General features: G+C 34.1%; 1 protein-coding gene across 3 annotated transcripts in view; it reads left to right on the forward strand.

Annotated features, from left to right (window-relative positions):
- LOC149800773 (ATP-dependent chromatin remodeler CHD1-like) overlaps positions 1 to 16,763 on the forward strand; it is a 127,617-nt gene that overhangs the window by 99,485 nt on the left and 11,369 nt on the right. For all 3 annotated transcript variants that reach the window (XM_089954755.1, XM_089954756.1, XM_089954757.1), the window contains 5 exons: positions 1,128 to 1,236; positions 5,760 to 5,923; positions 7,539 to 7,724; positions 15,783 to 15,878; positions 16,437 to 16,640. In XM_089954755.1, coding sequence (XP_089810881.1) covers positions 1,128 to 1,236; positions 5,760 to 5,923; positions 7,539 to 7,724; positions 15,783 to 15,878; positions 16,437 to 16,640 — 759 coding nt within the window. The remainder of the gene's footprint in view (positions 1 to 1,127; positions 1,237 to 5,759; positions 5,924 to 7,538; positions 7,725 to 15,782; positions 15,879 to 16,436; positions 16,641 to 16,763) is intronic.

A 16,763-nucleotide genomic window follows, 5' to 3' on the forward strand; every position in this document is an offset into this window, starting at 1 on the left:
TGTGCTCCATCTTGTTAGGGGTTATCATTCATTTGAGGAACCACTTTTCCTCTTGTAGGATAACAAGGTATAGGTGGTATGCACAGCATTCCTTCCTATTACCAGTTCTTCTGATGTTCATGTGATCAGAGAACATGTTTGAAGGAGAAGGCAAATTTTTAATTACATTATGTTTATCTGAAAATATGTACCCGATCACATTATTTTAACTCCCTCCCACTTCCTCATTGGTCCATAGCTCAGCTTAAAACTTGGGGGGCAGGGGCCAGTTTTTATATGCAAGTTTAATGCTACAATCAGCAGTCTAGTATACAAGATCATAAAAAATCAAATACACAAGTGAGGTCAAAAAGGTCCATAATTTTGGATAGCTATATTAAAACAAAGCATAAGAATATTATCCACTTGACCAAAGAAGTCAATGGCAGTTCATAGCAGAAAAAGTTTATGCACCCCAACCCCAAATTTCTACCTGCAGTTGTCATGTCCAAAGGTCATTTTTGACACCACATGATGTTCACAGTGCAAACACAAGCCCTTTTCCTAGATGACACTTCTGTACAATAGTGTGTACTAAACAGGCTGATGCAGTTGAAAATAGTTGTCATCCAAGCTGTTTGCCCGAAACCTATTTTTACTGCTAAGGGAGGCTAGCTCTTCTTCCTAGCTGCCTATTCGTATTTCACTATCAACATAGCCTTAAGTTAGGAAATTTGCCAGGGGCCAAGTTGCGAAACTACCCTGCAACCTAGCAACACCTGGGGAAGGTAATGGGCAAGGGTTATTGCCCTTTGTCTATATGATATAGTTGAAAGAGACTTTTTATTTTTTTCCCATTGTTTTTGAAGGACTGGATTTGGGATTTAGTAAGCTTATATCTTAATATTAATATGATCAGTTTGTACTTTCAGAGAAACATAATTTAATTAGAAAATTTCCTTTAAAAAAATAAAGGCCACATAAATTTTTTTTTAAAAAATTCTTTCTTCCGGACAGTTATTTATCTTGACTAAAAAATATCTCCATGAGATCAGTTACTCATCTATATAGAATTTAAGCCATGATGTGAATTGCATGTAAGACTACAACTTAATTGCTCGTTCATTTCATTGTATATTTCTTTACAGTTATCTGTGGATATTTGTGTCCAAGTTCACAGAATTTGATGCCAAAAAGCTTCACAAACTGTATAAACATGCTGTGAAGAAACGTGAAGAGGAAAAGGAAAAAGAAGAGGTAAGTGTCCTCATGTTATGGATAAAACAAAAGACATTTCACATTTTTGTATGAAGATTCACAGCAAGTTTTGGGTGTTTTGTTGCATATATATATAAAAATTATATATATTTGATTCAGTTGCAAATCACATAGACCCAGATGTGTGAACAGATCTGATTCTGTTCAGTTTGTTAGTTCTTGTCAGTGGAACAGAAACTTTATCCTAATGTGCTGATGCAGTATATGACAGCAATCTATCTTGTTTGCCCCATTGGCTAACTTTTAAAAAAAAGTATATATCATAGTAACATCTTTTTAACTAGCTGTTAAAAGTATTTTGCCAATTGTGACATTAAATAATTTGAAAGCTTAGTTTTTTTTTTTATATTTTGTGGTAATGTGTCTGCTTTTTGCATGCAATTCCAACGAATTCACAGTCACTGGTACTGTGCAAATAATGAGTATAAACAACTAACTTCATATCATTATTCATTAAAAGCTTTTGTGTCACACATTTACACACTGTATGGCGTCTATTGATTAATAGTGTATTTGTATAGAAATAGAGCCCTTTTAAGGTATTGTCAGTAAACTGAATATATATTTCATTTTAACAACTACAACTTTTGTCTCTTTATAGCTTTTAGATCATAACCTAATACCAGTTGCATCCATAAACCATCACAGAAACATAACCATAATATCTTCTTTATTATTCTGATTGCATTTTCTGTCAATGTTTAAAAAAAAAAATTTTGAAAGAAAACTAAATACATGTGCTTGTACTTACAATTTTTGGGCTTCATTATTGTCAGTATTTTAATTATCTTATGAAGTTTGAAGACATATATATTCTGAGAACTTGATGTATATTGTTACTGAATCCAACCCAAGCAGACTTCGATGCATTGTAATAAGTAGGTAATGTATTTTTTATATTTAAAAGAAATTAATAGTTTTGTTTTGCCTGTAAAATATTGGTACAATTAGGTATGTTTTTGCCTGGCCAATGAAGAGCCTAAGTAGCAATGGGCAATTTATGTGCATTTCACAATATCGGGGCCGAGAAATTCGAGTTGAGATGGACAATAATATATTGGACAGAATGTTCACGAGTTCTCAGTTGAAGCTGATTTGCAAAGTGACATCAAATGAGAGAGAGAGAGAGAGACAGTAAGTAATTTGCCACTGAAATCTTGTCAAAGAAAGAAAGACTTGTGGAGTCGTGTCAAGATTTGAGTCATGGTTAAAAATGACCGATGTTTGGAAAACCTTTACCCCACGTTTAATTCCCTAGAGACACTCCAAATTATAAATCATTTAAAAATAAACATAGCTAACTGACATGATTTTCTCCGTTTTAAAGTGGAATTCCGCTTTTCTCCTGACTTAATCAGATTTTTCTTGATATAGTCTATTTTTTATATGATCTCCAATCCGTTTTTTTAAAAAACGGTCTGTCTGCTCCCATTCCACAACAACCCTTGTAAATTATTTGTTCCATATATTAGTTAGCACACGACTCTCATAAAGAGTATTCTGATTGGTCAAAGGTTTAAATTCATCTAATGAATCTTCGTATAACGGAAACTGATGGCAATGGAAGAAGAAGCAATCTTGCAAAACATGGTGTCCCAAGTTGTTGAGACTATGACCCGAAAAGTTTAGATATAGGTTTTTAAAAAAAATTATGGCAATGGGAATGGCTGGAGCGAAAAGTTGATCGGAATTTATTTGGTCAGTTTATAAGATAACTGAATGCTAGAGGACTGACATTCTGTGACCTCTTCAATAAAGATCTGAATTATGGTAATCACAATGGAATAGTTTGGAACAGCACCTACAAAGGAAGCTGCATATGGAAAAGTTGAAGCTCAGAAGGCATCTGGAAAAAGTGCAATTAATTAGAAAGATTTCTTGCATACGAGAACAGATGTAACCCTCTGTCAGAATATGTGCACTGCATTTTGCAGCTTGAAACAAAAAATGAAAAGAAATGATTGCACATGAGCCAAAAAAGTCAGTGGTGACAAAAAAGGAAGGCTAAAGAAATCTTTTGCCAAAGCTGCAAAAAGAGCTTGACTGGCATATCAACAGGTTGCATCCATAGGAGAAAAAGACAAGTGAATGTATGGGATTAATTGTATATGGCTGTTGAACTTAGGTGTTTATTATCCAGATTCGTTACGAAAAGAGAGACGTATAATATATTTGATGCAAAAATTGAGAAATTAAAATTATTGTGACTTAATTATGATGTGAACACTGACATGCACATGAAATAACTTAAGCACCAATAGTATTGGAGAACAAATTCATGTGACTATAAATATTGTGCAATTAATGAAGTCAAGTTGTACATTTTTGGTAAGTTTATTAGTTTTTCAAATGATTATTTTGGTTTATTTTATGATCATGAGTTGCACCAGGAACAGTTTTTTTATGAGTGTAAAATGCATTTTTGGCCCCCTGAACCTCCAGATTGAGGGGCGCTGCCCTGCAAGACCCCAGTGGGGGACAACAAATTTTTTCAGCTTTTATTTTTTATGGAAGACCAAAATCATGTTTGAGCTAAAATCCATCTCAGCTTAAAATACTTTTACAAATATCGTCTGCATACTTATATTTTTTAAGGAGCAAGTTTAAATGGAGGAACTTATAATTTGTCTTCAAAAATTACAGAGAAATCAAATTTGGTTAGTATATGTGTGGATAAAACATTTGTGTCGTAATGGTAGCCATATCACAGAGAGCTGGAGCTGTTTTGAATGTAATGCCAGTTTAGGAGAATTACGTCTTGTAACAGTGTGTTGGAACTTTCATTACTGGATTACACAGCAAACTATGATTTGCGATTGAAATTCTTGCGACTGTTTCAGGTAGAAAATAAAAGAAACCAGAAACATGTTACAATATTGTTTAGACTTGTTTGTTATATCCCTAATATATATATTAAAAATCAATTCAGCATGTTAAAAGGAGGCCAAAAATCTTGGATTTCATAAAAAAATATATGCTTAAAGTATCAATTTCTTGTATTAAATGAAAACCTCAGAATAGTTTGACTTAATATAAATTCATGAGTTTTCAGTATAAACTTGAATGTATTTAATTACAGTTAGTCTGAAATTTCTTTGGATGTAGATTGTCAATTCAGTAAGTAGAGTATAGAAGAGGTCCTTTCTATGTTCCATTTGATTAGTTAGGACAAAATTGACATGCCTGTGACTGCAGATTAAATCTAGTCATTTGTCCCATACAGCATTTTGTAAAAATTCAAAGCTAATCACCATATCTGCAATGCAGGAAGATTGATGACATAACTTCACAATAAAAAGACCTAGCCCAAGAGATGTACAAGGGGATGGGTTGTACAATATCTTTCGTAAAACACCCAATGCCTGATTGAAAGTATACGTTATAAAAATTTCAAAAACCCTGTGAATAAAAGGGGACATGTAATACATGCAAAACCACAGAAATGTTTTGTTCAAAGTTGGAAAAAGAACCCGTTAGATAACTGTTGGAACATAGTCTCAGCGTAACAGACTCGACATTCCTATGTAAACATTTGTAGTTTTGTCTGTCAGTCCTATCAAGTATAGGCAAGCGGTAGGTAAATCTTTGTCTGACATTTGAATTAAAACAAAATGTAGGTATATTTTTGTCTTACTCATGAAGTATAGGCAAGATGTAGGTATCATTTATTCTGACCTGTGAAGTACAGGCTAGATATGGGTGTATTTTTGTCTGACCTATGAATTATTGGCTAGATATTGTTATATTTTTGTCTGACCAATCAAGTATAACAAGAGGTAGGTGTATTTTTGTCTGACTTAAGAAGCATAGGCAAGATGTAGGTATATTTTTGTCTCACCTGTAAAGCATAGGAAAGAGACAGGTATCATAAGATTTTTATTACAGCATTGTTTACAAGTGAGGCATTAGTGTTCTACATAATCCTTGTTTTTCATGACTACCGATTTTGAGGACAATTAATTTTTTAATTTTATTCAGAGTACTCTATTTCAGTACAAAGGATATCATTTCAGTTTCAAAGTATTCCTCTCTCCTTTATAACAAGTATCATCAAATTTCAGTTTTGAGCATTTAATTTGAATCAGGGTACTCCTATATAATTACAATTCAGAATACTCTGGTCTATATCCAAATCAGAGTAATCATCTTGTCAAATTACAATTCAGAGCACATCTAATTCCAATTCAGAGTACTCCTAATTCCAATTCAGGATAGTCCTAATTTCAATTCATGTTAGTCCTATCTAATTGAAGGCAGTAAAATTCTAGTGCATGATACTCTTAATTCTAGTTCAGAGTAATCTTAACTAATTCCAGTTCAAAGTACTGCTATCTGATTCTGATTCAAAGTAAATCTAATTCCAATTAAAATAAATATAATTCTAATTCAAAGTACTCCCTAATTTCAATTTCGAGTTGTCCTCTTGACTAATTCCAATTCAAAGTACTCTTGATTCCAATTCAAAGTACTCTTATATAATATGATTTCGTAATTCTTTGTAGGAGAAGTCACATAGTCACAAACATGACAGGACTGTTGGCAGCCATGATAAACATGCAGACAAGTCACACAAAAGATCATGGGTGGATGATTCTAAGAAGGAACAGACTGTCAGCAAACGGCCCCATTCTTCAGAATGCATTTCAGATCGCAGTCAGGACAATAAGTATGATGTGTATGACATGAGGTGTTTTACATACAGTAATAGGCTGGTTCATGGGCACTTAATATGATTCAAACTGTAACAGTCAGAATGGACAACAATCTATAATAGTCCAATCATTTATATACATATACATGATCAGAATCAATAAATTCTCTTCCATCTTTCCACTCTCAGAAATATCCTTGGTGTGTACAGATTGGAACCAGTTTTTGTCTTGCCTACATAGGCATTGAGATATAGTAATTGCTTCTTTGCCAGCATCAGTATCAACAAAGTAAGCATTAAAGTTCAAGTCCTGTAACTTCTACATGATTTTTTCTTTCAGGTGAACTGTATAGTATTATCGCTATAGATCTAGAGTTTGTTATGATAAGAGTTCATGTCATTTTTTTCTCACCAGCTTAAGCAGAAAGCTTGTGGCCCCATAGTCAATCATGTTAAAGTTGTGCCTTAAAATTTCTGAAAATCACATCAGAATCCACAATGAATAATATTACTCTGGGCCTTATTGTTTATCTTGCTTAAACAGAAAGCTTGGTTCATTGTTGTGAACAACGTTTAAGTTTTGTGTTGCAGTTTTTGAAGGTGACATCTATATTTATTGCTACGTTCAGCTGAAATTTTTGTTTATTACTATTCTTTTAAAGTTTATACATTGATATGTGAGGAATTCTTGTCTTACCTTCTGAAACAGAAAGCATGCTTTGTTCTAAACAGTGTTAAAAAAATTTGAAAATCACATATTTTCAACATCAGTTGCTGTATTCAGCTGAAAATTTTGGATATTGTATTTTTAAAAAATGGTAAAACATGTATAATGTATGTGCAAGTCTGTCTTGTCAGTCTTGCCTACTTAACCATTATGGTCAACCATGTTAAAGTTCTGTGTGAATTTTTTTTCCAAAATCAGGTAATGGGGTTATACTGATTAGCATGCAGACACAGTTGAGACACCATGTTCTTCTGAACACTTGTTACTTCCCCTTATTTGGAGAAAACAAAATGCCTGAGTGTTTGTATTGAAATGTATTTTAGGATATGTCAGAGTTTAGATAGGTTTTGAAACATTTATTTCATTTGGTAGATTGAAGTCTCAAAGTTTTTATATTAAATATTAAAGGATAATTAGAAATAATATTTTTTAAAAAAAACGGGTAGTGGCAGTTGATCGGATCTATTTGTTGTTGTTTTCACTTTAGTGCCATTTTTCACCACGGGAAAAGCTATACATGGTGACCAGTATATATGGTTAGAGGAAGAACCATCAGCCCACAAGAAGCTACTGGCAATCTTTCTCTCACACTCCAGTTGGCCGAGCCTAAGACTCACACCCATGCAAAAAGAGGTTGGATGTCAATGATCTGTAATGGCAAGCTATTAGACCATTCTGCCACTCAGGGCCTTGGTTCTATTTGGGTTTTGTAGTACAATTGTAAAGACCCAACATGTGTCACTAGTGAAGAAATTTTTTCACAAAAAGCATTTTTTTTTAAAAAGATGCAGGTTAGAATTCACATAATTGAGTAATGTCTGCATCAGAATTATCTCTGTTATAAACAGGAATGTGTATCATTGACTGTTTTTGAAGATCATAGTTACTTGAATTTTCTTGCAGTAATTCCAACAGTAATGGTCCATGGCACTTCAACCAGAGCAGCTCATCACACAGCGGCACTGGCCATCCAACATCATTCCAGAATGCATTTAGCAACAAAGCCTCAGGTTCTAGTCATAGTGATGGCAATAGATGGCAGCACAATAGCCCCCTGAACAGGCCAACAGACCAACAGCAACGAAATAGGTATGTTCTCGTCATGGACTGGACAGCAGTACACTTATGTTTATGTAATTTTCCTGTTTTTCAAACACTTTTTGAGTAGTTTTTATCAGTGCTTTGCATGCATTAATGGTTTATGTGGAAGGACAATCGCAGGTCTGTTGGTGATCTGTAAATTTTTTTAAAGGTTTTTCAATCTTGTCAGGTGCTGTCTAATAAGTACAGCAAAATAAAGGATTAGGTTTTTTTTAAGTTGCCAATTTCTCATCAGTTTTATTATCTTGACATGAAAATAGATATTGAGTAATTAAATCAAAAACTAATAATTATTGCAACCCATCAATTCTCTTTAAAAAAATTTGAAACTAGATACAACTGGACCGTTCTGGACTGCTCCAGTGGCCAATTACTAGAGCGTCTGCCTTGGATGAAGGGGGGTCGCAGGTTTGAACTCCGGCCAAGTCATATCAGAGACTTATAAAAAATGTTACTAACAGCTAACTCACTAGGCACTCAGAATTAAGAGGTTAGTGTTAGGACTGGTCAGCCTGGGGTCAGGATAATGTGGCTGGATGGTACATCATGCTACATGTCTGTGGCATGATGCCCCAGTACTAGATATCACTATAAACTACCCCACTGAAGACAACATAGCAATATGACTGAAAAATTGTTAAAGCTACATTAAAAATTCATATTACACACACAGAGACCTTTCTGATTTGAAATTGATGCTCTCCAAGTATGGCAAACTTGTACATGATGGTTAAATCACAAGATGCTCTAGCTGGCCTTATTAAGTCTGGTTTTAATATAGACGTAAAATTGTATTTATGCAGAAAAGGGAGCTCTGGAATTTTGGCCTTTACACAGTTGAACCACCTGTATATCCAGTTGGTCACTGTAGCATGAGGTCTAATATGAAGCCAGATATTTTCTTCTATTCAGAGTTGAAAGGAATTAATTGCCCAGCAATTAGGCGATAACTTCATTGATAACCAGATGGTAGATCATACTGAATTTGCAGTCATGCCATTGTCCTGATATGTATTAGTGATATTGTAACTTGTTTGTATTGCTTACAAATGATTTTAAATGTAGTTATTACAATATGTACGCACTTATAAGTCCAGCTGCAAACTACAACTTATATCTGCCAGCGCATAATTCACCAGCAGACCTGTGTCTGTGCAGTTTGTTAGAAGTAATCAGTAGAACAAACAACATAGACCCTGATCTGCTGGCATATTATGCTACAACAGATCAGGATCTTTCTTGTCTGCAGATTGACTTACATGCAAGTGTGTACAATATATATTTTCACAATTTCTTGCTGTTTCTTTTGACGGACAGCATACAGACCTTTAATTATCCAATGAAGTACCTTGTGCCTTTAATGAGTACCATAATTACTGTGATTATCAGGTTGGATTCATGCTGATTTTTAAACTTTACCACTGACAGCTCATCAGAATCCACTAATACCATGCATAATATATTTTAGGTTCAGTTATAATTCCTTCCTTAAATTGCCTCAGTATTTAGAAAATCACCCCTTCCCCTCCCCAAGTTCTTTCACATGGGATGAGGGGGAGGGGGATTTCATACTACTTGTTAAGATCAAGAATAGACCCTCTGTAGTGATTAAAGGTAAGCAAATTGCCAGTTTTCATGATCATTGATCTGTGCATGCATATATAAAAAGGCTACAGCTCTGTTTAATCAACTATAAGTATGGTCATTGGAATGACCAGTTAAGAAATGTAATCAAGATTCCGAATAGTAGTGTTTTTGCCCCTCATAACCTATTATTCAAAGTACTTGATATCTTGATATGGGTTAGAATTTGAGATACTTCTGAATTTTGCTACTTTTGCCAGTGTATGTCTTGCACTCCACTGCAAACATCAAAGACTTGGGTATGCCATCATAGAATGGAATATACACAAGAAAATACCATATAGACACAGCTACTTTCTCACTGTCACATCCTTGGGCTTTTATGATTCATAAATTAACAGTAAATTGCTCCTGGAAAAATCTTCAGGAAGAGCAGAGAAATGATGCAGAAATATCTCAGCTGTATGCATGCACACTTAGTTATGTCTGTGCATATCCTTTAAATGAAAGTAATCACCAAATTCAATGATGATTTAATTCCATGAAATGTTAAAGTAACGCTAGCTGCATGGCACATTTGTTATGTATATTTTGTCAAGAGAAGTTCAACAGCTGCAATCATGGCATAATCTTTTTGAGAGGCTGTGTGTGTCAGTATGTATGCATGAACAAGTATTGAGGCAGATTACAAGTTTTCTTGCTATTTCCAAGAGATTTAAAAACGGCTCATCATGCAGAAACCTAATTAATTTGTTTATATATAAGTCATTGTATCACCCATTAGTGTATACAGCTTCCCCACCTCCCAATATCTGGCAGAGAAAGGATAGCTCCTTTTTTTTTTTTTTGAAAGTCCTGAATGCAGCACTACATTCTTTACAATAAAAGGAGTTGGTCGGATCATAGTTGGAAGCTTTGCTCCATTCATTGTGTGTTGGACATTATTATGAGGTACTTTATACACTATCTTGAATCTGGCAGTTGTTTTCACAGTGATTATATTTTACCATGTTTTTCAATTGACTTTGGAATTTGTCCTTTTGATTCAGGCAGTTGAAATGCCCATTATAGAAACACTATCAAAGTCATTAAGTGGATTCTTGCACAAAGCTAAATCAACAACTTGACACTTTAGTTAGCCCCATCCAGACTTGTACTGGTCAACAAGGATTAGTCAATGAAATTGTGTGTATAAAAGCAGAGGAGATCTTATTTTGTTGCATGTTTAAACTCGTGAAGATTTATCACATCATTTTTATCATGAAATTTGATAAATGATATATTTATTACCTGAAGATGCACATATTACCTGATTACTTTTCTCCCATGATTTATTTTAGTTGTCCTGTTTGTCATGCAGCATGATGAAGTACATGACATTATCTTGTAAGCGCAACAATTCTCTGAATATTTTATGCTACCCAAAAAATGAGTATATTGGGTTATAATGCCCATCCATCTCTTACCAGTTTTGTTTCTGCACAATAAAACAAATTTTCCACCATCTTCTGTTATGAGTCATTGTGGATGTCTTTCACTTGTGGCAGAAAGAAGCCTCTAGATTTTTTAGTCCAAAGCTCAAGGTCACAGTGACTGAAAAAAACTGGATTCTGCACAAAATTTTCAGTTCTTGACCATGTAACTTGGTGCAATTTTGTGGATGACTTGTACAGTGGATAAGAAAGATATTTTTTTTAAGTCAAAAGGTCAAGGTCACTGAAAGTAATATATGGTCACCTATTGATTTTGGTCAAAAGGTCATGGTCATTGGGACTTGAAATGGATATTGCAGAAAGCTTTAGTTCTCAAATTTACATGACCAAACTGGTGGATAACTTGCACTTAAACTAATAAAGAAACCTCTGGATTCTGTGATCTAAATAATGGAACACAATCATGGCAAGTCTCGTTTTCTGCAGAGTAAATTCAATTCAAGACCATTTACCTCGATGAGACAACCATGTCATTGAGACCCATTGGTCATCTGCCTCAAAAGCAGCCTTACTACAATAGTCCCAACATATTAAACATGGAGCTGTCGTTCTTGTTAATTCATAATATAATCATCATTATCTGAAGACACACGTACTGACAACTATTGTGCTCCTTCAAATTTTGCTTATTGTCCTCTTTGAATTGTATCTGGATGTAGTGTATGAAACAGTTTTGAATGAGCCAAGTTTCAGATTTTATTTGATTACCATGAAACTTAGGGAAATGTTATGGGCATCATCTGACAATCTGCATTCAGCAAATTAGTACTTTTGCAAGTTCTGTTGTTTTCCTTTTTGTCATGGAAGGTGATTTGGTGCAAGATAAAATCTTGTGGATGTATCTAGTCTCTTAGATTTTAATGGATATCTGTAGTGTGAATACAGCGATTAGACTACAAACTGTACAATGGTATCATTATGAGATGCCAATTATGTGAGATATTCTTGAAACTTGTATCTCAAGTTTACCTTCCAGCGCTGTTAAAACATAGTCCACAGTACTAATTGTTGTGGCAATAAAATATTAAACCCCTTCTCCCCCTTCCCCATCATACTTAACAGGACTGACATCTTGTGTTTTTGAGCTACCATCATATAATACAATAATGTGCTAGCAGATCTTCATCTACACTGGTTTCTTCTGTTGATGAATTGGAATGATGGACCTCATAATAATGGTGCCAGAACATCATGCAGCTGTCTGTTGATACTTTCAAAGGACAAGTCTTTACTGGATGTGTTGTTGGCGATTTTCCATTTCAGTAACAAGTTCTTGTGACAGCTAATTCCTAAACATTCAGTTCTGTCTCAAAACTTGATGATGGACATAGTAGTGTTTGTCTGCATGGTGAAAACAGTCTGGTTTTAGTTGTTGTTGTTGTTTTTTTATACTGGCAAGTGCAAACAAACCATACCAAAAGAAACTTTTAAACACAACCCAAGAAAATAGAAGATGGAATTTTTTTTCTTCATATTTCAACACCAGATTAAAAATAGTGATACGTTATAATAGTGATACATTATAATACAGTGATACATTATAATACCCACTCTTGTTCTGCTTTAATTTTAAGTCATTTTTTGCCCTCTTGAGACACCCCAACTGAGAAACGATTGGTCATTATTTTTTTTCTTCAGATTGGCCATCCTTTTTTCAACATTTAAGGAGGACTTTGTTTAATTTACTAAAATCGTAGATGCAGTTCTGATGATAATTTAGAAAGAGATCTACTGCAAAAGCCCTACTGAATAGAGATGATCATATTGACTTGATGGTTTCACCTGAGTACTTCTTACATCTCATTGGTCCTTGAGGGTTTCACCTGAGTACTTCTTACATCTCGTTGGTCCTTGAGGGTTTCAGTTGAGTACTTCTTACATCTCATTGGTCCTTGATGGTTTCACTTTAGTACTTCTTACATCTCATTGGTCCTTGAGGGTTTCACTTGAATACTTCTTTCATCTCATTGATCCTAACAGCAATGCTGATGTCGAGTCCAATATGGCCATTATATTGTTATTACTAGCAACCCCAGTCAAAATTACAAAGTCATTATATTTGCGTTTTAATGACTGATTCTTATAGAGCTCATTCAGACCTTTTCAGAACAGTTTTAATTTTTGAAATATGTTGATTAGTTTAGAAGTTATGTCTTTTTGAATACTGGCAAAAATTGGCTTTTCAGTGAATTTTTGCCTTATTTAAATGCATGTTTATCTCTTTTTAAGTCGCAGACCCAACACATTTAATAAAATAAGTATTTCCTAATAACTTTTGATCTAAAAGAGATATCTCCATGAAACTTGGCAGTCTTATAACATTTTTCCTGTAGAATTCAAATACCTACAGTAAATTAAACTTTATCCACTAGATTTCAGTGTAGGGAAGAAAAAAGGGGTTAAATTCTTTTTAAAAAATTCTACCAGACAATACAAATACTGGCCAACATATTTCTTAACAAGTCATTTAATTCAGAAGAAAACATTGGCATACACTGTAAACAGTTCATCAACTTTTCTATGATCTGAGAATGTCCACTGACATCCATAATTTAGACATTCTGGAAGCATTCCAGTCGCTATGACAAATTCAGGCTTAACATCGTCTCTCCTGGGTCATATAAAAACTCCTGCTCTCCTACATGGTGCCTTGAATTTAACTAACAAATTATTATTATTGTCACTTTTAATTTCATGAACAGATCCAGGGTACCAAGCATCCTGATATGCTCCAACAGCATAATCGTTTTCCTTAAGCTGGTCTAGAATAGGCAGCTGTTGACATATTGTATTGAGTTCATCTATTTCACTTTCATAGAGTTCATCAGTGTCATTCAGATTTCGTTTTCCCTTCTTTGGTGGCAGCTCACTCATTTGGTCCAATATTTCATTGCACACAAATTTCTGGTGTTCTTTATGTTTAAGACGCAAGTCTTTTCCACCACTGCGTGCACTCTTCCAGATAGTTTTTTCTGTTTCATTTTCAGTTTGTATGCCAACATTTTTGGAGCTGTAGGTAATACATGGCAACTGAACTTAATTGTTTTGACACACTGTGTCTGATTCTTTCTCATTGCAGCATTTGTTTTCTGTCACATATGAATTTTTTATTGGCACCATTGTCTTGGATTCCTTCCCTAGAAGTTCTTTGATGTGTTTTTATATGTAGTAGCTTTTTCATCTGGTCAGGTGCACAATTAACTCCTTTGGAAAGAATAGATTGGTTAATTGACTGACACCCATCATTAAGTAATATTAGGATGTCGCAAAATTCAGCAGATATTTGATTATTTTTCTTATAAAGTTGAAAATTTCACAAACAATTCCATTTGACAGTTTGTCTGTTTTTTTTTGACAAGATTTGGAAGATATTAAATCGACACTTATTCCTGCTTTTTGGCAGTAAGGAACAGGAAAATCCATACTCATATTTCTACACTGAAAATGAACATAAAAAGTGTTGTAGGTACAGTTTAAAAAAATATATTTCATCATCTAAAATTGCAGAGAGGTACTTTATCATGGTACGAAACGTTGATTGGTAAATCACGTTTTCGTACTCTATTCGTACCACCCATCTTCGCGAGTTATTGAGTAAATTTCATTTAAATATGTTAAACATCATTTTGCATACAATAATTTGGCATTAGTTTATATTTAGATGCAAGTTTTGAAGAAGAAAGGTAAACTAAAATAATTCGTGAGTAAATCTGTCAAATCTACATGTCAAGATGAGGATGATCATTTATAGATAAAATTCACACTATATTTCACAAAATATTTAATAAATAAATATACAAAAGAATTACTTATATAAAACATTCTAACAGTGTACATAAATCACAGCATTTGTCTTGTCATCACCGATTTTTCATATCGATGTTATGTTTATTGCAAAACCAATATGGCAACTTCGCCCACATGTCTTGTGGAGGTCAACTTGGTGAAAGGCATACTTTCAAAATTAAATGCGGGTACTTAAATATTCATTCCGAAAAACAAATGTATCAAAAGAAAGATTAGAATGTGTATTTTGTAACAATATATTGAGAATTGAAATATAACGTTCACGAGTTGAAAAATCTTTGCAAGACTTTATGGACTATTTTCTCAGTGCAGAGTCATCATGTGCAAATTTTCAAAATACCGTTGGAAACGTCATTCATTACCCATTCACATGATGAATAAATACCTCATTAATATTCATGAGGTTGTGGTGACCCGCGTTTGCAAAACAAACACTGGTGTCAACATGCACACACAGGAAATAATTGAGAGCTATCAGTTTTGATAACTGATTGATAATTACGTGAACATATCATTATACAATAAAACCTACATGTTAATAAAATTTATATGCTTTTGTAGATAATTTAAAGCCCTTTTACGTAAAGTTTATTTGATAAAAATGTTTTTAACAGTATTGATTTTAATACAAATTTAGTGCAAACAGTATAAGAAAAAGTAGATTTTAACCCATTTTACTGAGAAGGAATAGGCAGTATCTGGAGTTGCTATTATTACTACAACTCCTGAATAAATGGTCATATTGACATGGGTAATCCAAACATATCAGAGATGAGTTTAGCACTCGCTAGTTATAAGAAGGTATGGTCTCTTCATGGAATCCTATATATTCTTTTTGGTCAGTTGAGTATCAGTCGACTCGAAGGACTCTTGTTTGTACACATAAGGATGTAATAATGATTGTTTACTGTATAATGCTTAAATTTGGATGATTTTTCTTTTTTGTGCCTATATTTCATTGACATACATGTATCTATAGAGATATCTTAAGTCCAGTAGTACTAAATAAATCCCAATCAAAGTGTTTATGATAACCACCAGAATCTGGCACTGTAGATATAAGGCACTGTACAATGCAGAGATTTTGGCCTCTGTTTTGCAATTAGTAGGTAGGGTCTTGACATTTCTCCCAAAACTGAGCAGCAGCTTTGATTCCATTTAGATATAACGATGGTGGTAACAATTCCTACAAGAGAGGAGGCTACTCACAGCAACACGAGCCTCTCCACAGAGGTTTCCATGGTGACATTCATCACAGGTAATATATGTTGTTCTTTTGTTGTCTGTATTGTTTGCACTGTTCTGTTTCTCTGTGACTAGTTTTTTTGCATGTCAAGTTTTATCCTTTCATTTCTGTGCTGAAGACTGCAACAAGAGTGATTTTATTCTTTCATTGCTGAATTTATTCATTGTTTAACACATGGGTAAAAGGCTACATATTATGCAAATTTTAGTGGCCAATTTATTTCCAGGCTTTTTGTTATAGGGAATTAAACTTAAAGATGACCTTGTTTCATTAAGCAATGTAACATTATGGACAAAACTATTTTTAGTTTTGTACACAAGAACAAAATATATAGAAAAAAATTTCATAGTTAAAAATCATTTGCAGAGCACTTTTTTTTGTGGCACATTATGTTTAGTGAAATAGAGTCAAAAGCTCAAGATCTTGAACTTTGACAGATTTGTCATGCATTTAGTGTTTAATGTTTAAAATTTGCAGCTGTCATAAAGTTATCTTCAGAAGTTTAAATGATTATTCACTTTAATCCCATTTTCAAAGCTACTTGCTGATAAACTTTGTCTTAATTTCCAGATTTAATGATAGAAGGGAACAGTTCCACAGAGATAGAGATCATCCAGTGGCAGGTGGGGGTGGAAGCTACCAGCTCCACTACCGGGACCGACCTGACCACCGCGGAGACCATCACAGTGATTATGGACAATTTGGCTACAGGGACTATGGTGGAAGTGCGAGCCATTTTAGGTCTGAAGATAGCCGATCTACTGATAGTAATAGGTGAGCAGAGCTCTACATACAAATTTATCAAATTGGGTATTTTACTCCCCAGTTTGGAACTTGTTTCATATTTTGCAGTATTATGGGGCGTTTTGTGAAAGTTGTAAATCAAAATCTTGTGGG

Source organism: Sinohyriopsis cumingii, chromosome 4, assembly GCF_028554795.1.
Source record: "Sinohyriopsis cumingii isolate HCF-2022 chromosome 4, ASM2855479v2, whole genome shotgun sequence".
NCBI lineage: Eukaryota > Metazoa > Mollusca > Bivalvia > Unionida > Unionidae > Sinohyriopsis > Sinohyriopsis cumingii.